Source organism: Gymnogyps californianus, chromosome 12, assembly GCF_018139145.2.
Source record: "Gymnogyps californianus isolate 813 chromosome 12, ASM1813914v2, whole genome shotgun sequence".
Lineage (NCBI taxonomy): Eukaryota > Metazoa > Chordata > Aves > Accipitriformes > Cathartidae > Gymnogyps > Gymnogyps californianus.
The window spans coordinates 19,712,547-19,733,257 of record NC_059482.1 but is presented as its reverse complement, the minus strand read 5'-3'; the positions used below and the strand labels follow the sequence as shown (position 1 = coordinate 19,733,257).

Genomic DNA, 20,711 nt, shown 5'->3' with positions numbered 1-20,711 from the left:
TTTCTGTGCACTGAGTCAAAAAGAGAAAGATTGAATTACTTAGTTGAGTCCAAAAAAGTCAACACAGTCAAAAAGTAAATATATAACGGGTAGGGATGCAAATATGTTAGTCTCAGACTATGGATGTGTAAACAATGCACCCAAACACTTCCTAAATATGCCTGTGCAGTTAATATAGAATTGATATCTAAAGCAGCTAGCTTATTGCTATTTCAGCAACGTGGCCATAAATTTAATAATGTACCTGATTCTAAGCCCACTGAAATCAGAGGATTTCTTCTGTTACATTCAGGGGATTTTCTCGGGGTGAGGGTACAGAACCTGGCTAGAATAATTGTTAGTCTTTGACTGCATGATCTCTATGAAGGTAAACAGATGACTGCTATGCAACTTCAGACCTGTCAGAAACATCTGACAACTTTCCTTTCAATTAAGATGCAAAAGACAAGTAAGTGTAGATGTCTAGAGAGGTTCTTAATTTCTCATTGCTTACAAACTCTGTAATTAGTTTATAGGGTATTGATGTTCCATGAAGAACCTCTTTAAGAAGCTTCAGATGTATTCAGTGGAGGTTTGATGTCCAGGAAAGCGGTATATCATTGAGGACTGCTGGTCATGTTTAGCATTAGCTTAGAGTCTTTTCTTACCAGATGTGATTAGCAGAATATAGGGCTATCCAATCTCATTAGTTCTTGTTGTCTGATTCAGTTTTTATAAGCACTTATAGGCAGAATTGCTTTTGCTTACTTTTGAAGTGGCATTTTCTCTCTTTTGGGAGAGGTTCCTTCACAATTGTTTTATGGGGATAGGTTCCTGCCTCTTCCTTTGGAGCACATAATGTTGATCACTCCATTTGATGTGATACTGAACTATGTGGACCCTTTGGTCTGTGATGGTATTCCCGGCGAAGACTTGTACCCTAAAGCACAAACCTATTGGTATATAAAAGTATCCTTTGTTGTATAGGGTGGTTTTTTTTCCCAGGATATTCTTGGTTCACAGACTCCTCATAAATTTATGTTCATAAATATGATTGACGTAGACTGCCGTGACTGAACGTTGTCTTTATTCCTTGTTCTTAGGTAGCTGTTTGCAATTACTCACAGCTGGGCAGACTTGTGAATTCTATGAATTTCCTTTACTGAATCTGGCACGAAAATATCCCTGTAAAAATGTATTTTATTTCTTGTGCAGAAAGAATGGATTATAGTCCTGAGAAAAAGTACTATCAGAGGAAAATAGCCGTAGCTCAATACATTTGTTGACAATTTCACTGTTTTCTTTAAAAAATTGCCAGGATTTGTTCCTACAACAGATGATGATTTTTTACAGGCACAGTACCTCGTGAGAAGACTAGTGCATTTGTTCCTCCAAAGTGGTATTTTTTAATTGTCAGTGTAAATGAAAGCAAGATGGTAACAAACTTTTCCCAGACACAAGAATGCAGAGAACAAATATAAAGTATGCCTGTATTCAGATAAAGTATTTCAATAGGAGTGATATGGAGTAGATAGGGGAACTTTTTTTGCAGTGATGCACTTGTGTTCTTCCAAAAAAAATGTTTATAATGAATTATTTTAACATATGTTGAAAGGATAGAAGGTCCTTTGCATTTTGTGTGTTTAATTCCAAACCACTGAAGAGGGAAGTAATTAAAGTAATGTGCATCTCCAAAGAAATGTGGAATTGACATTTAATTCCTAACTGGATTTCTCTTATGACTGACTATTACTAGCAGAAGGGCACTAGTTGTTATCAGATTTTGGAGTGCTTGCTTTGCTAAGTCTGCAGTGTACAAATACTTTATAATTGATTTTAACCATCTCTAATAAAGTGTTATAGAGGTCCCATTTCTTCCTGTTGTAAGCAACTATCCCGTTGATGTCAGCGACACCTTGGCCTGAATTAAGCCTGAACGACTGAAACCAGACTTAGTAAAATGAAACACTCTAGAAAGCCTAAGTGTAGAACCACTTCAACCCGAATTATTGCCCAACTCTTAAAGGCTTGAAAACAAAAGCCAAATACATTTGTCAAAGTCTGCCTGTCACTGCCTTGGCATGAAAATTGCAATTTGAAGTGATTTCTTCCAAGTCTGAGGCTTAGAGGTTTCTCCCTGCTTTCCCTCCCTGCCAAATACTGGACAGCTGAAAGGTTTGGCCTAGATTCTTAGCAAGTTTTCCCTTCTCTCACTCAGTGTAAGTGGTGAGAATCAGCATATTTCTGTTGAACTTAGAGGTGCCTTTCTTGAAGTGTTAGATGAACTATCACATCACAGTACTCCCACCTCCTCCTACAGTTTATTCCTGTGCTGGTGGAGATAGAGACAGTCAGCTCTGGCAGCTGCATGGTTTTAGGAAGTAAAAATTCATGGTCAGGCTAGCTTTGTGTGAAGGAATCATGTCCCAAAGAGAAGAAGTGTCTGTTTCTCTTAAAGGGTAATCACACCAGCTTTCTGCTTGTGGTCTCTTTTGGAAGTACCTCTTTTCAGTCATTCTACAACTGCAAAATAGATGTTTGGTGTTTCTGCTCTTCCTGCTTCCAGTTCAGCCTGCCCACTAGAAGGCAAAAGTTTGCGTATGTTCTTGATGTAAATATACGACCTAGAGAACCAAGTTTAAGCTGTACCACTTCCCATGTAGTCTTGAGGCTGAAGACTTAAGAGCTTGGGCACATACAGCATCCTTAACAAGTTTTCCATAAGCTGCAGTGCATCCCAGTAACACAGAGCAGCAAGTTCTTGTTACACTAGTTATTGTGGTTGAAAACATGGCCCCAAATACTCCAAATTGGATAGTCTCCCATATGCCTTGGTAGTACTGAGGAGAATAATGGAACTTATTTTCACCTCCACTGACAAAATCACTCCCTTTCTATGATATTTTTACAGTGGGCACCAGTGCTATTGCTGTTTTCAGTCCCTGTTTTAATAATGCTAATTATCATACCTTGTGTTAGTGCAGAGGCTGGGCTTCCATAGGTATCCCACTGAAGTTTGAGTGGCATAGTTTGATTTCTCTCTGGTATAAAAGTAGCTGCTCTGTTTCCTTGTTTCTCTATATAACTGATCAAAACTCAGAATCTGAAATCTGCCATATTAAATCTATTGCCCAAAAAATAATTGTTTCTATTATTGCTAATATCTTGCATCACTGGATAGCAGTACAAACCTTAAGAAAGTAAACATGATCATAGGATTTGGAAACCAGTGTCTTCATGATGCTGCTACTTAAAAACTCTTATTCATCCACAGTATTACTGAGGAAGGATCAATTATCCTTCCAATCGATAATTCAGGATTTCTGGCTGTAAGGAATAGACTGACCTGACACAAACTATTCCATCAGGAACTGTAGTTCTCCTCTGGCAAAGATTTGTTGATTGAGAAGTGACTAATGGCTGTCTACCAGGAAGAATCAGGTGTGATTCCTACACAAACACTTGGGTTAAGTTCAGCAGTCATTCAAACAGTAGTGCAATATGGTATAAGGACACCCAATATTCTTAAAGGAATATTCAGCTTTTACTTGAAGGGGTTTTCAGAGGGAATGTAGCCAGTCAAGACCCTTACTTGAACTATTACTTAACATACTGCATCCAGAAATGGTGCGTCATTTTGTAAACCCGCTATACTGATGCAAATTTAATATTACATCATCACTTCTATTTCCTGACCCTGTTGCACATAATATGAAACTTTATAATCAGAATATTCAGCTGTCCCTGTTGTAAAAAGACCATGGGAATGAGTTAGGTTATTTGATATAAGAGAAGAAATACTGTTTTCTGAATTGGGATCTCTTTATTAGGTTGGATCTGAATACACTAAAACTTTGCACAAGTTGGGGTCCACACCTGAGCTGTACAGTTGGACTTGATAAGCTAATCCAAATACTGGATAAGTGAACATAGTGCCCCTTGTGATTCCCTGTTTTTACAGCTGGGGAAGCAGATGTTACAGATTGTGTTACTTGAGTGGTTATTCTCCTCATTTTTGCAATATAATCTAGTTGCTAATAAGTACAGGACCTAGGGACTTAATTACGGCCCCAAAATTCAGGGATCAAAGTGTAATGAAATGTCAAATTCCCTTTTTGTTATTACCTTCTGAAAACTGCACGTTGAATCTATTTCATGGTGAGGAAAGAACCCTAATATTTCAAGTTTCAGTGTACAGACAGAATAATCACAAATTGAGCTGTTCCCCAGATCAGTGGAACTAAATCAAAACATTGTGAATAGATTCTACCACAACCTCACCCACTACAAAGTCAAAACTGTACCCCAAGCATGATATGGTAACAGACAATGCGTAGAACCACTTTAAATCATAAAGGAGCAAAGCAAGAATATAGGGGTTGCATTTTGCTTTACAAAGGCTTAAGCACAAGAAAATTCTAAAGAAAACCTTTTAAATGCTTTTCAAATGAAAGTTGTGTAATCAGTTCTTTGAAGATGCTGAATGTATAATTTCTTATAGTTCACTTCAAAGTCAGGTTCTTTAACTGACTACATGCATATATAGCCTTTTGCTATAAAAGAGCTCTCTTTACATTTGAGTTATGAACACATCATATATTGTCTTTGTAAGGGCAGTAGATTTCCTAGCTGTCATTATTTGCCATTGTAGTGAGTTTCTTTGAACTCAACCCCCCTTATTGTTTTCAAAGCAGTGAGTTTAGTTTACCCAAACCCCTGCAAACAGTTTGTGTATCACTACTGATCTTTCACTGTGCTGTCTTCAGAGGAGAAATAGCAGCCACAAATGCTTCAGAGCTATAAACACAGACCTCAAGATCCCAACTGTAGCCAGGCATGGTGTAACACACACTAGGTTATTTATGGTAAGTGGTGTCCCTTTGTTTCTACAGGGTTGGACTCGCTGCTCAGCAGGTGTGTGCTCTGATATCCTTCTATTCCCAACACAGAAATATTAATTGATTATTCAGTTTAATTCAACAGCTGATTCAATTAGCCTGATGCCCATCCTCCTTTCTTTAGCCTAATCAAAGCCCATTTTCCCCTAGAGGTCCGTAATGCAATTATTTATACACAGATTGCTATTTTGTTTTATAGTTCAGTTAATTTATATACCTTTTGGTTTTGATTCCAAGTGTTTGATTTGTGTGTGCCTTTGCCTGTCTTGGCCCATATTGCAGAATGGTCTTTTGCTTCGGAATTAGAAAAAGCCCGTCTTTCTACAACTGTGGTGCTCTCCTCCTGCTCAGTGCTTCATCTCACTTCATTGAGCTATTGAAGCAGCTGAGCAAACAGAGGTCTGCTCTGAGATATTTTGCAAGTGGAGAAACAGGCCAAGCCTGTTGAACAAGTGATTATTTTAAAGCCTTAAAGTCAGCTCAGTTTGGCATGCAGTCGTCTTTGTCAGAATATTGCTGTTTCCTTGCCCTGGCAAAGTCGGTGCAAGTAAAAGTGGTACATTGGGGAAGATTTGTGTCCTTTGTCCAGTTCCATTTGCTCAGTGGCAAGTATTGCGTTTGTACAGAAGAAACCAAAGCTCACAGAGGCAAGAGTCTTAATCACGTAGGAATACAGATCAACATTACAACTGCATTTTAACCTTAGTCTTCTGATGCTTATTCTAGAGGCTGGATGCTAAGCTATTTTACCTTCCAGAGGAAACACTCTTAGACATAGATGTTTTAATAAATAGCAAAGTCAAGTCAACACTTACTCATAAAATTCAGCTGCAGGAGTGAGCTTGTACTTCGAGTATTTGGTACCATTGCCAAGCACTGATGCATTGAAGAGTTTGGGATCTGTACAGTTTGGGCTGTTCCAACTGTTGTCGCAGTTTGTCCAGGGAAGCTCAAATGTGAATGATGAAAATAGATAATACAGAGACCAAGCTATGATAACGTTGTAGTAGAAACCCACGTAAAGAGCTATGAGTATCACCGCATAGCCTACACCTAAAGACAAAGGAAAACTAGATTATACTTTGCGTTTTACATGCAACAGCATATGCAAACACTGTAGTTAAACTCAGCTGTACGTGGCTGCAAATTCATTTTAGATCTTCACACCAGTAAAAGGAATTTTTGACATTTACATACACACATGCAGACATAGTGTCACTGACCTTAAAACAAAACAATACCTTAATGATTTTGGAAAATTACTGGCTTTTAGCAAATCTAGTTGTTTGCCAGAAAAAGAAATTAAGCAGTGCAATGTCAAAATTCGCTCTTGTACAACTCCATGGCTGATTTGCTTCCAACGCAGAAGATTGCAAGCCCATGTTAGAAGTGAAACTCACTTAATCTTCATAATGTCAGAGCCCTTGGCAACGTTTCTTGGGAAAGTAAAGCTTAAGACGTAAGTGAAGTTTCCCTATGCTTCACGTTCCCACCCTGAGCTAGTTTGGAACAGACACCGATCCCTCTCCTGTTTCTTTCCCATTGTTACTCTCCAGATTGGCTTCCGTCAGCGTGTAACTAGGTCCAAAACATGCATGAAACAGTCTGTGCTGTTCCACTGAGGGGCTCCAAGTGGTTCTTGGGCATGCCAGTAAGTCTTGGTGAATATCAAGCTTGGGGCTAAACTGTGTGTGGACCTTCAAACCATTTTATTATCTCCCCAGGATTACAGAACCCCCACTGTAAGCATTCTCTTTTGACTTTGAACATTTGTTTTGTATTTTTGCGTACTGTGAATTGTGCTTGGAGGGTCCCTTTAGTGAGAGCACCCCAGAGATTGCATGTTCTCCTCATGAAAATGGACATTTTCCAATGGTTTGGGAGGAAGCTTTGGTACTAATGTCAGAGCAGAACAAAAGTTTGTTGCCGGAATTGTTCAGGAAGCTTGCTTTACTTTGGGTTATATCATTCTTCCTTTACTCTGTGACAGCATTGTTCTCTGAATCCTACCCCAAAGCTGTATGTATTACATATAACAGGTAGAGACTACAGCTGTTTTATGAATATCACCACTGTACTGTCACAGCACCTAAGTGTAAACCTTTACTTCTAATTTTCTTCAGTTTAGTTTTTTGGAGATACTGCATTGGAGGCCTAGCAGTTGGAGATTATTAGGCTTTCATATTTCTTGATAAAGCAAGGAAGTAGCACACATTTTCAGTATTAATCCTTGATTTAAAATTTGCATAAGGAACAGATGCTGACCCTGAAGGAGGTGGCAGTTCAAAGACTGCTGCATATACCAAAGTTACTCTTTGCTCTTCAGGAGGCTTTTAATACATAGACCAGTTTGCTCATCCCTAACATTGGGGAAAAGGTTGTGAAAGTAAAGATGAAACTGTATCTTCAAATCATTAGTACTTAAATGAATCCAGTACATTAACACTCAAAGTCTAGTGATACATTATGATCAATAGAATGGAACGGAGGGGAGAATCACCCAAGGGGATAATTCTTAAATATTAATGTGAGTGTTAAAATACTAAGTATGAATAATATATGTTGCACTGAAATTGGATGATTTCTGTTTAAAAAAAAGTGTTCCTGAAATTCCTCCAATTCAGGAGGACAATGATAGATATTTAATATCAAGATTTAAAAATACTGGATCAAATATATCTTAAATGTCACTCCTCTGGAATCGTAAGAACTCAGGAATGAATTTGCTCTCCTGTTTCTAGGTCTAGCTTTTCTTAAAAGTAGTGCTGCACCACCCACACTCTAAAATAGACCCTGGAAAATGCAGAGATGAAAACAGACTGTGTTGCAAAGGTTACAGGGTATATTTTTAAATGCATGCGTTATGAGAGCATCTCATTAGAAGTAGAGTCCTTAGAGTTCATAGCAATAATATTCATAGCTAAAATTAGTACTATAGTGCTGTTCATTTAGAGAAGCTGTTATAAATTTGTGTAGACTGTGTACTTTTCATTTGAGTGAGAGATTTGAGTCATCCCAGAAACAACTCAAAAGCATTAGCAGTAAAATGTGTTTGTATGTTATCAGAAGATTTGGTCAAAACTTTAAAAGTACTGAGCTTATACTAGTGCTGAGGTGCATATACAACTCAATGCTTATTACTTTTTGAGAATCAAATAGCTTATGCTATTCTATATCCTAGTAATAAGAACACTTAAAAATCAACAGTAATGTATGTTTAGTCCACCTTGAAAATGTCAGCTTAAAAACACAGCTGGAATGTCAACAAGACTATACATGAAATAAGTTCTATTTTCCTTTCTCATCATCTTTTCAATCCTGAAGTCAACAGACAGTACCTCTGAGCATGGTGGTATTTGGCTCAAACACTGTGAGATCCTTAAGGTCTGATTTTTGCAGTTAGGTTTTCAAAATCCTCGTTGCCATCCAAAGGTATTAACTGATGCGGGCAGGAATTTTGATTGAGCAAGGGTCTTCAGGTTCCCGGGTGCTGGGATGAATTTTGTCTCCCGTGAAGGGTTTATAGAAGGGCTAGGTAAATCTATATGAACTCACTTTAAAATTTTGGGGCTCGCTTATTTATTTTTTATTATATCTCTAATTTTGCTGTGAGTTTTGGGTTTGACTGATGAGAAAAAAACCCTGCAGTTTTCCTGTTCTGCAGCACTGGACTCCTTGAAGAGGAAAGCTGTATTTTGAGAAAGATGACTAACACTTACTCAGTGTAACCTATATTCAAGCACCGGATCCGCCAAGTTTGGATTGCTATTGTTAAGCACCTCAGCTTTTGTCAGTCATGGGATGAACATGATCTCAATGTTAAGCTTCTAAGATCAGCTGAGCTTGACTGGTTTCATTTCAGATAGCTCTGTGTTGAAAAGGCTTTTACATAAGATTTTAGATACAATCTGGTATACATGTAAGGGAACTTAGAATTTTTGCTGGTAAGCAATGCTTAAGAAAATTCTTGAGGATCCTTAACAACTATTTGTTTCATGTACAGAAAGCATATGGCTTCTTTCACCCAGGGAGATCCCTTTATCCCTGATCAATGCCAAACACCCTGATCAGTATCCAGACACCTAACCTCGGCTATTTCTTCCTTGCAGAATGATCGCAACTCAGTGCACAAGACAACACTGCACAGCCTTTTATTCAGTGACGCTGGAGAGTTAACCCTAGTGGAAAACACTCAATATTAATAATAATGTTCAGGTTTTAATAAGTGCTTTTCATTGCTAGATTTGAAAACCACTTTACAAAGTCTATCAGAATCATTGCTCCCATTTCATAGGCAGGAGAACTGAGGTACAGAGCCACAGATAACTCGTGTGATGTTACAAGTCTAGTGGCTGAACTACAGTCTTCATAACTCCATTTTAGTGTTCTAGCCCCTGTGGTATGCTGACTTCTGCAGAGAAAGCTCCACACAGTCAACTGAATGGAGTCAGTGGCTATCTTAGTCACTGGGGGAGACAGGGCTGAACTGACCTGGATGGGATTTTGTATTTCCGAGTGTTTGCATTGCCAACCCCTCCCTCCACCTAGGAATACCCAGTTCCTCCCACTTCCCAATATGCAGGGAAAGGGAGGACAGGACTGCACTGCTCCTGCTCATTGCTCTCTGTTGCGCTCCTCAGCAATCACCCTGAAGGTGATTTCCGTGGCTTTTCCCATTTTGTGCTCCACCTGTGATAACGAAAAGACTTCTGACTTCAAGGGTTGGGGAAAGGTCAGCAAATATCATGCTGTCCATGGAAAGATGAGAGACCTTTACTTTTTTGTGATCACAAGCGTGTGGAACCCTCACAGTGCTATTCAAGTGAGCAGAGGGACACTTACCTTTGAAAACTGGACAGATTTTCCACACAGTGGCAGCCCCTTCTCGGTTATACTGCCCCAGTGCTAATTCCATATAGAACAGGGGCATTCCAGCAATGATTAAGAAGAGGATATAGGGAATCAGAAAAGCACCTGGAAAGAGAATAATTAGACATTGTAGTCTATGTTTTGGTTACATTTTGGTTTCTCTATAGCTTACTTTTACTGGCTAAAGACAAAGCCACTGCCTTTGGGAAGTAGAAAGGAAATATCAGGAAGGAAGAGCCCACGTTCTCTTGTCCCTTTCTGGTGTTTTTTTTAAGGTCTCAGAGACAGAACCCCTGCAAAAAGCTGCAGACCATGGCTCCTATTTCCCCCTAGTATTTCCCCTCTGCTTTTTGGCTTCAAAGGGAAAAAAATGTGTCCCTGAAAATTAATCCCTAACTGAAGAAGAAATGATGCCGAACACACTTGCAGAGCTAAAAGGCAAAGGGACTATGAAAAATTTTGTTAAGTTTTTTTTAGTGTAGTGTGTTCAAAAGGGAGCATGGAGGCCAGCAACAGAGGAAAAAAAATGTCATGTGAGTTCCTGTAAGTGCGGTTTAAATCATAGTGTGTAAGGTGTCTGCAGGAACCTCTGGCTTAAAAACGAATCACTGCTGGTCAGTCGTATGGAATTTGGGCTGCCATGGCATATTTTGGGTTTTGCTATAATAAATTCCCTTATTCTTATGAAATGCGTTAGACAACACACCCCTTTCCAACCTAGTGATACTTATCGCCATTAATGTGGAGTATGTACTATGTTTCACTGCTAGGCCCAAGTACAGCATTTTTATATTGCAGCAGGGCAGTGCTGGGGCTGCTTGCACCTTTGTGGAATACATAACTTTACTTGATTGAGGATTCTTCTGTGAGTTCATACCACAGAAAGTGTCACCTGTGGAAAAATCCTGATGTGTCAGTGCTAGTATCATAAAAAGTATTGCCAACTGAAATACAAAAGGATCATCTAATGTAGAAACTATCTGAAAATTTCTTAGCTATTTTATATGATCCAGGTCACAGAAAAAAGACTCCCCCAGCGCATGGCTACATATGATACTACAAAACAATTATAGTTGGTGTCATGTTTAATAACTGGATGCTCTGTCAGTCCTCTGCTTTGTGGTACCTGTAAAGTGTAGCTTTTATTTTATTGTGTAGCTTACTTGGTCCAGAACAGTTCAACTCATGTAAAATTTGTCTGTATAAAAAATGATTAGATTTTTTTGACAAACAAGGAGCTGACAGAATAACTGCATATCCTGAATAGCTGACTGCTGTCCTTAGGAGTTACATATGAAAAAGAAACTAGATTGTGAAAATCATGGTTAAATTGTTCAGCAAAAGAAAAACAGCAGCAGCTGCCTATTTCTCCCAATAGCAAGTAGTAGGAACTTTTGCAAACCTGTAAAATCTGCTGCACTGGTTTAGTAATTTGAAAACTTCCCTTGCAAAAGGAAGTAAGTTTGCATTGCTTCTAAATATATAGAAGGTATGTGTAGTCTATAAAAGTATAAAAGCTAAAAGCATGACTGTAGCTATCTAAAAAATGCCAGTAAGCAGAATGAATTGCATATTTAAAAAGTACTTCTGAAACTACTGTCGTGCTTTTAAAAGTGTGAATAGTTATTGCTCCTTTACCTTTCATGTTTGCTTTTCACAGATATTACTAGTGTTAGCTGCGTAGCATGGCTGTTCAGAGAGGGAATTTTGAGTATATACTGGAGAATAAGAATGGAAAAACAAACTGTTCTCTTAGTCATACCACAAATCTACTTCTAAAAGTAACGTGCTGTAACATAATGGTAAGGACAATGTATACAGCATTCAGTCGTAAGTTTATGCATTTGAAAGTTGAAATCTTGCAATGAAACAGAGACAAGGTATATCAACAGAAATAAAGAATAGCTTAAAGCTTTGAGAATGTATCCTAAAAGCTGAAATATATTGGTTGTATCACTTTGGGGGCAAGAATCTTCTTACTCATGATGTTTATATGGAGTGTAGTGTGAATGCAACTTGCATTCACATAAGCTACTTCAGTACCAGTGATACATGTTTTAATAATATTTCAGTGTTGTTCATAAACTGCTTTCTATGATTGTCATGTTGAACTGTCATATGTTTGAATATTGTAGAGAAAAAAATACTTGTATTCAACAAATCCTTGATACCCTGCAGTTCTGAGCTCTGTTCAATGTTGAAACATACTGAGCTAAATCAATCTGGGATACTACATATTGCTTTCACTATGTCTAGTATCTAGAAAAATTATTTTAGGTGGTTTTACTGTCAGATTTCTTGTAAGTGACAGCCTTTGAAGTGCCATACTTGTCTTGCTTTGATAGTATTACAGTGTGTGGAGCTGACTCACAAACGTGGCTTGTATTTGGGAGGTATGGAGTTGGCACAGAGTGCTGTTTGATTAACTTTAATGTCAAGAGACTGTGGAAAACATGATGCCACCAATTGAATAGGGAAATTTGTGTTTCAGAAAATTAATCCTGGAGATGTGTAGTGGACATACATATTAAATGCTAGTTTAAAATATGTGTTTTTAAAGTATGACTAATACCATGATGAACTGTGAAGTGTACTGTACTTAGGCATACTTGCTTAAGCGTCATCTGTTTGGCTGCGAGTCATTCCAGGCTTTAGTTAAACGAGGTTTCTTTCTTTTTTTTCTTCCCCCGCCCTGCCCCCGCAAGGGATTAATAAGGTGTGGTGTAATTTTCAGCAAAGAGCAGTTACACAGTATGGCAGGGTTTCATAGCTGGGTTACTTTTCAGGTACCTAAATGACTGAAGTATTTTGAAATTGAGATAAATATCAAAGTAAGGGTGCTTAGTCACATTAAGTTGACTTAATATTTTGGAGACTTCTGGAAACTTCTTGTTTAGCAGCTTCTGATTAGGTAAAAAAACCCAAAAAGTCAGGTGTTTTGTAAATATCTTGATATTTGCTCTTCTCTTCCTAGGCAATATCCAGAATCAAAATTCATGGTGTTCACTGAACCCTTTCTGAGATCATGGGCACTTCAAAGGAAAATGAATGATGGTCAAAGTATCATTCAAATTGCTGCAAAGTAAAATGGTATGCAAATGCTTATAAAAAGCATATGTGTGATACAGGTTCGACCTCACTCTGTGATTGCACAGGGGCTCCATCATAGGACTGGTTTGTGTACAGTATCTTATGAACAAGAGGTGTTGTTCGGAAGGAGGCTTCATACTGTCCTGCATGTGTGAACATCCTGTGGGCCAGGGAGGAGGCAAACCGGCATCCCGGTGGGCCTCTTGCTTTAGGTCCACTGGTGTGAATTTGAGCATCGTATCAGACTTCTCTGAAGGAGCAGTCTTGCTGTTAATGCCTACCTGGTTTATGAAGTCAAAATGTGTTAGGAAGAGTGACACGATGCCAGCTGTGTTGCTCCTGCCTGTGCCACTGACCACAGAAACTGCTGTGCTTGAATTGCATGAATCCAAGGGGCCAGTCAGATTTGTGTAGCCCAGGCAGCTGAACTCTTAGGGAGCACACAGTTTGGCTAACACTTCAGACTAGCTTGCCAAGATCTACCTACCTCAGCGAGCTGAGGGAATGCAATCTGTGGGATTGCTGCATTGGCAGTAACACACTGATAGCACTCGAGGGAATTCCACTCCCCCACTGTATGATGGGATGGGGCTGAGCACACAGCTGCATCCCACAAGGCAACACTGGTCTCAGCGATCCCTAATGGTTCCCCATTTCCCTTTACAGCTAAAAATCTGAAGTAATTAACATCTGTAATACAGCCCTGGCGTAAGAACCATACTTGACTTGCTACTGAGTCACATGCAGCTCAAAAGCCACAGGTTGGCCTTGGACTGTTGCAAATTGCTACATCTCTCTGTTAACAGGTTTCATGAGATCCATATACATCCCTTAAGGTACCAGTGTATACATGGAGTTAAGACAGCCTTGTGTCTTATGCAAAACTAGATTAGGTCAAACCCTCTGCTTCTACAAGAACCATCTGTGTGAAACTTCAAGTGGAAACTTACACAGAAGTTTTTTTAAAAAACTATTAATTTAATTAATGAAGGACAAAATACAAGACAGGCTTTGCATTCCTGTGTTCAGTGCCAAAACAACTTCTTAATTTTGGTATAACAGAATCGACACACAGAGTGTCTCCTCCCTCTGTTCTTCAGCATTCACAGCATCCTAGGGGGTGGGAAGCAAAGAGGAATACAGCTCTAAATGCTTCTCTCAGTCCTACAAGGAGGTCTCATCTCGCTTTTAAATACCAGAAAGAAAGAAGCATTAATTTACTAATGACTGAAAAGAATCATTTAAACAGCTGCTGTTATCCTAAAAGGATTTGTTGATGCACATACAAGAAGCAGGCCAGGACAGGGCTAGTTGAAACAACTTTGAACTATTTGTGCTGGTTAGCCTTCTGCGTTTGTTACCATGGTTATTCTAGTCAAAATGTTAGCTGGCGGGGATGTCTGCTAAAACAACAAAATTTGAGCAAATATTGCAGTATATTTTCAGATAGGAGAGTTTCCAGTATTTGTGCAGGAAAAGAGTCTAAAAACAAAGATCTCCCAATTGGTGAACTGAAATACAAGCTAATCTCTGTATCTGATCAACATTGCTTGTTTTTTTCATACAGAATAAACAGTACTTCAAACAATATCAGCAAACAGTTGATAGAATGCAGTATGTTTGCTTGGACAACGAGGAAAATGGGTGGAAACTCTAATCTGTGTAGACTTATGAATGAAAAAGGAAGTCCCCAATGCAGAGATCTTGAAATCTAGATTGTACAAGATCACCATAGGTGGAAAAACTAGGTAATCGTAAAGGCAGGCATTTCTTAGTACATGACATTCTGGCTCTTCAGCAGATAAGCTGCCAGCTGGCTTGCCCAGCCACCAAGGGCACCTCTGAAGGAGGCGAGCTTGAGCCTGCTGCTGACTCCTGGGAAGAAGGGGTGGAAGGGTAGACCTTTACTGACTTGAGATTAAAAGCAATAAGGGTTTGCATGGTACAGCAAAGAGAAGTCAGAGATACAAAGGAGCATAATGTAACCTCAGTGTCAAAGCCAAGATGATGATTTCAACAGCAGCTGTATGATGATGTTGAGCCTAGCCAGCAATAGATTATAATAGTAAAAAATAACATTTTTCTGCAAAACAGATCACATGACATACTATAAAAACTTCAGTAGCACTTTGCACATATAAAATCCTCCAAGTATGCAATAAAATCTTCCAAGTATGCAACCTTTTTCATGGAAAGTATTTCTGAATCATAAAACCAGTGGAGCTATACCACTGTGAGTGACATGTTTTTTTTGAAGCCCTTATATAGCTACTCCCTCTAACAAACCATTGCTAGATTTGAACCTATTTATATTTCTACTCTCAATTTGGGCTCAGAGCCTTCAGTTTTTCCACAATTCCAATTTTAATAGCGTTCCTTTCACTCAAAAGGAAGCAAAAACAAATAGTTTCCAGAAATGGTTCAATGCTGTTCATGGTCTGATGCCAGCTGAAGCCTGCATTTTTTGTCTTGAGCTGTTAACCTGCTACTGCCTTGACATCACTTGAAGTGACTTGAAGTGCAGTCTATTTATAAGCTGATCACTGGGTTGTAACAGAAAGGGTTACCCAAGCCCTTCCATGCAAACCCAGTCATCTCTCTGGCTTTTTGTTACAAGAGTAATGAGCTAAAGAAACCCATTAGTAGCTATTTTGAACAAATTAATGAGAGTTAAATATACCCAGCCACTCAGAGCAGCATGATTCATTCATAAATAACACCCAAGTCATTGGCTAAGGTCCTATTTACATAAATTAATTAAATGATCACATTTACAAGTGTGTAGTTTAAAGATAATCGCAGGAACATACAAGAAGAGAACCCTGGCCTATGTTGTTTGATAGGAAATTAAAGAATAAATAGAGAGACATGGTGGGTTTGAGAGAATACAAATCAGGTTGGTCTAAGAATGGCCAGTGTGGCAGCGGGAGCTCTGGAGCTTTGTGGGGGGTTCCTGCTGCTGACCTTCACAACACTCTCACTGCTGCTAGCTTAGGAGCTATTCCCATCTTCTGCTGTGAGTGTGACCGTAGGAAGTCCAAAAATCTGCTTTACAAGGTTGCAGTGATAGCTTTTGTTTTTACATTATGCCTCCTTGTAGCAGAGGTACTATTGGAGCTGGCCCCTTTGTTTCTAAATAAATGAGTTAGCATCAAGGTGAGTTTTGACAGTAGTTTGGTAGGTAAATAACCTGGAGTTTGTAACAATGTGAAGGTCTAGCTACTAACATTCCTGCCCAAATCCATCTTGTTGATTTTACGCCTTTTTCTTTTTTAACTACCTGGCTGGTTTAAACAAGAAATGAGAGAGTAAGTGAGGTGGAATGTGGAGCCAGTTTGTAGACTGTTTTGTGATGTGATTTATGAAATCCCTACTACTAATGTTCAATAGGACAGCGTTTGTAGGAGTGGTAGTATCCTTTCCTGGAACAGCTAACACTGTTGGGAACAAAACGGCAAACTTTCTAGTTCACAAGCTCTTCAGAAGGTGCTGGTTAGGGGAAGTGCATAGTACTGGACTGCCGGGTCAGTGTGCAGATGCCTAGCTGGAGAATGCTGCTGCTTCGCAATAGACATGACTGGAAGCTTAAGAGATGCTAAATTAAGAGGAAAAAATACTATTCTATCATTTTATTAATAGGAGTGTTCTATTCGTGTTTTTTCGCCAACCTTGCAATTATTAGGGGTGACACAAGGATATATTCACCTGCAGTTGCATATCACCAAAACCACCCATGTAAGGTGTAGGCTGTACTTGAGATGTACAAAATCAAGTGTCTGTCAAACTGTACCCTGATTTATTGGTGGCAGAACATCCATGGCTAAAAATATTTTTGAATGAAGACATCAGAAGCTATTTGCTGTGAGCTTGTGGATCAAGATAAGCAGGTTTTGCTGCATTCCAGCACTAGAAAATCCATAACAACACAACCTCATGTGATAAGTTTTCCTTGAAATGTGTGTACTGAAAAACTGTTTTCTGTGATGTACAGAATATAGTCATGTACGTGAAAGGAAATACTACTTCATCAGGTTTAGCTGTCTCTTAAGGGTAGGGAAGTCCTTGCTTGGTGCCAGGGAGATTTTGGCAACTACAATTTTACTTCGGTTCAGATACAGACTGTTAGTCATAGTTTTCTTTCCCTTCTCAGAGAACTTGTATGTTCATTTGTGTTTGTTTTGTCTCAGTCAGCTGTAAATGAAAATGAATGTTTTCAAAATTCATGGATCCATCTGATTTTGATGCCAGAATGGATTGTTAGACACTTTGATCTAACTTCCTGTCTAACATAAACCAGAGTTTCAGACAGAAAAACGTACAGTCCTGATTTGAAGATACCAGGCAGATCCTTCGCTTTTTTTGGTAGTTTATTTAATAGGTTAATAACTTTGGTGTTATAAAAAATAATTTAAAAAAACATCATTATTTCTAATTTGAATATATCTGACATTTGATTGTGGCTGTGCTTTCCCTGATAAACTGAAATACCCTGCAATACTTTATATTTCCCTCCTGAGAAAATGCTTAAGCGCTGCAGTCAAGTGTTTCAGCCTTCTTTTTATAATCTGAAGAGACTGAGTGAACTAAACTAATGAATTACAGTGTAATAGTGATTCCTGCTTTTCTGTCTAAAATTCCCACCTTACAGGTATTTCTTGGTGTAGCAGGTTCATATATTGGCAGCTTGAAGAGTTATGTGGGCACGTTTTGTACCCACATTAAGTTATGGTACCCACTTTGAGTTGCGCATTTGATGCTTCAGGAATGCCAGGTTTATATCCCTGAGATGTTCCTCCACCTTATGAGAAAAGAGCCTGGGATGAATCCTCTGGATTTCAGCCCCTCATATAGGCAGTGTTAGTCCTTGCTTTCGTCTTTCCACTCTTTCTAACATTCTCAGGATTGCCCTTGCGGGAGCTGCTCGCTGTCCTGTGTACATTGTACAGGGTATACACGGGGAGACTCACCTCCTAGTTATGCCACCTGTGTTGGGTGCCTAATATGAGGTGATACGACTGCCCTGGCAGAGCTAATTAGAGCCACAGTAGTAGCTAATGTACACAGTGAGACAAGGCATGTTAAATGTGCTTTGTTCTGTACGTGTAACAGTGCAATTTCTGGTTCACAACACAGCCTCAGATAGAGGGTGTTTCTCTTAAAGACTGCTTTTCTTTTGCAGGTTGTCAAAATAAAAAACAGCCCTAAAGTTAAGCAGCCTCTGGAGAGGACGCAGGACCCATTTTAGGCAGCATGAGATTCATAACTGTGCCAGGGTAAAACAAAGTGCTTAAGACATCTTAAATCAGCTCTAGACAAGTGCCAGGCAGCTTTGAAGAGGATTAATGTACAAACCAATAGGAGGTAGATGCCTTGAAATTCTGCTAGAGGAGAATCAAGTATAAACACTCTGAGGTATACTTAAAACTTGCCTTACCATTTAGTGATTAATCTAATTTTAAGTTGTAACTCCAATTTTTGGATGCAATGACCAAAGCAAAACATTTCTTTTCCTTCCAGGCTTTATTAGAGATTTATTTGTAATAGTGTAATACTTTCTGTACTGTCTTAATCTTTACAAACTCTTGCACAACAGAATCCTCTAAATTCTTCCTGTCAGTAAAGGGTTATGTTCTATCACAGAAGTATGAGACAGTTACACGTTCCTAACTGTAAGAAAATTCTAGTAAATCTAACCTTTACTCTCAGTCATGAAGCCTTCAGGATGAATGTTCTTTCTGATGCCACTAAAGGAAGCAGAATAACTATACTGTAAACTACATATCATGCATGTTTATACAGGGCTTTAAAGTAGAAGGCAAACAGTTACATACACTATAAAGCCATTCTCTGTGTTTTATTAAAACCCACCTACGTTTTCTGTCAACACTACTGGGAAGTATTCTTTATGTACAGTTTTCTGGTACCTCTATATTTCTTAGACATGCTATATAAACTACAAAGTACAGATTTCACACATTTTGAAATGGATAGTATGCTATCTAGCCACAAATAATATTTTCTTATATAAGACGAATGTTGCATCAATTTTATTTATTTGTAAACTTTAATGGCTGTGTGTGATGCTGTTAGCAATGATTTTGGCAAATTTACCATTACTGTGGTGGCTACTACTGCGTAATTGCCTAGAACAATGCACAACCCTGTACTCTTATCAAAGATTATAGTTGCTATTGGATTGTGCTAAAATTCTGGAAGGTCTGGGCAAGGGTAGCTTCCAAATGGTTGTGGCTTCTTTACTCTGTACTGTTAGCACTGAACACAAGAATTTCACAAAAACTGTCACAGCATTCTTCACAGAAAACCTTTCCATTTGGAAAAAATCTGTATTTGGCATAGGGTAGTGCTGATAATATTCTGTATGCAATGCAGAGCCATCAGGTGGGGTCTCTGAGAATTGGGCATTGTGGGCACAAAGCAAAACTTTTCAGTAGCATTGCTGCAACAGGAGGATTATAAGAACTACTACTCTTGACGTTCCCTTGCTCCAAAGGGTAAACTGAGTCTCACCTGGACCAGTAGGAAACCACAACAGTAATGCATCAATCCAGCTGTACTGGCTAGCAACACCCTTCCTTCATTTTCTGTCTGACTACTTTCCCTCTTCTGTGGGAATTAATCAGACAAAAGTTTTTATTTAAGTTTGAAACCTGAGCTTTATGTTTGTTCTTATTTAGGGGACTATTTTCCTAATAAGCTTCAAGCAATGAAGTAAATTTTCCCCTCAGTTCAAGCTGTCCAGTACATGCTTTATCACTGCCATTCTGCACAGGGCCTCCTAGCTTGAAATGCCATAGAAGAATGTGAAAATGACCTCAGGGCCCGTCATAGCTCACTGCCAAGATGAAGCAGAGGCCTATTAACAGTTTGAAGCAAAATCCTTCTTGTTTCATCACAGTGCAAACTTCTGCTAGGGCACACTGTGGGGCAATTTCGTTCGCTGATTACTCAGACCTTATGATAAATCAGTGTGGCTGAGCTCGGTGTTTTCAACTTACCACACAGCTATATTTTTTTTCGTATTTCTAAACAGCTTTTGAACACATAATACCTCATGACTGTAAAACAGTATTTAGAAGGAAGAACGTCGGTGATCTTGAAGATCTCAAAATCTCTGGATTTAGGGTTAGAGACAGTGATTTTGTCATCAGCCTCTGTATGCATAAATAAAGGATTAACCTGCAATTTAGGAATAGCCTGGTAACTATTTTCTGTCACTTTCTTTTAGGGAAGAGTCAAGGGAGAGAGAGTAACCGATGCCAGCTGTATTCCTACAACTGCCAATTTCAAAAGTTCAAAACCCATGGGTTAGGCCCCAGAATAATCTAAAATGTCTTAAAATGTAAGATCTTCTAGTCCAATCCTTTTATTTGCCTGCTGGCTTTTAGTCTTGTACTTGCTTTGTATTTTCCCAGCTTTTCTCTTTAGCCTTGAGAGCTAGAAAGAGATTCTTGCCTAATCCTTTGTCTCTATGAAACTGTGAGAGTAAAAAGCACTTCTTAAAATAGTACTTTTTTTTTTATTGCTTGAGCCCTACATAGGAGAATGCCAAGGTCATAGTCTAACTCTCACAGAATAAATTCATTTTGTGTAATAATGACCATCATCTATGTAAGTCCTGACATTTTGCTTATTAGGTAAAGTACTGAGCTGTTGCACTGAGTGAAGATCAGTTATTAGTCAGTGGAAGTCGTCTATATCAGTTTAGTCTGAATAGTTTTTTATTACTTTACTCTGTTTTTCTTCTCACATAATTCTCAGTCTGGAAATCCTGTCTACTTAGGAGTCCTTAAGAGAGAGATGTCTGTTATTTGGGTTGAAATCCTGGCTCTGGTGACGTCAATGGAAAAAAAAACC

At 38.8% G+C, this 20,711-nt stretch overlaps 1 protein-coding gene across 1 annotated transcript in view; it reads right to left on the bottom strand.

Annotated features, from left to right (window-relative positions):
* Positions 1–20,711, bottom strand: part of SLC6A2 (solute carrier family 6 member 2) — a 74,577-nt gene that overhangs the window by 40,108 nt on the left and 13,758 nt on the right. Inside the window, exons 3-4 of the mRNA XM_050903944.1 lie at positions 9,720–9,851; positions 5,693–5,930 (exon numbers count right to left, since the gene is read on the bottom strand). Of these exons, the coding sequence (XP_050759901.1) occupies positions 5,693–5,930; positions 9,720–9,851 (370 nt within the window). The remainder of the gene's footprint in view (positions 1–5,692; positions 5,931–9,719; positions 9,852–20,711) is intronic.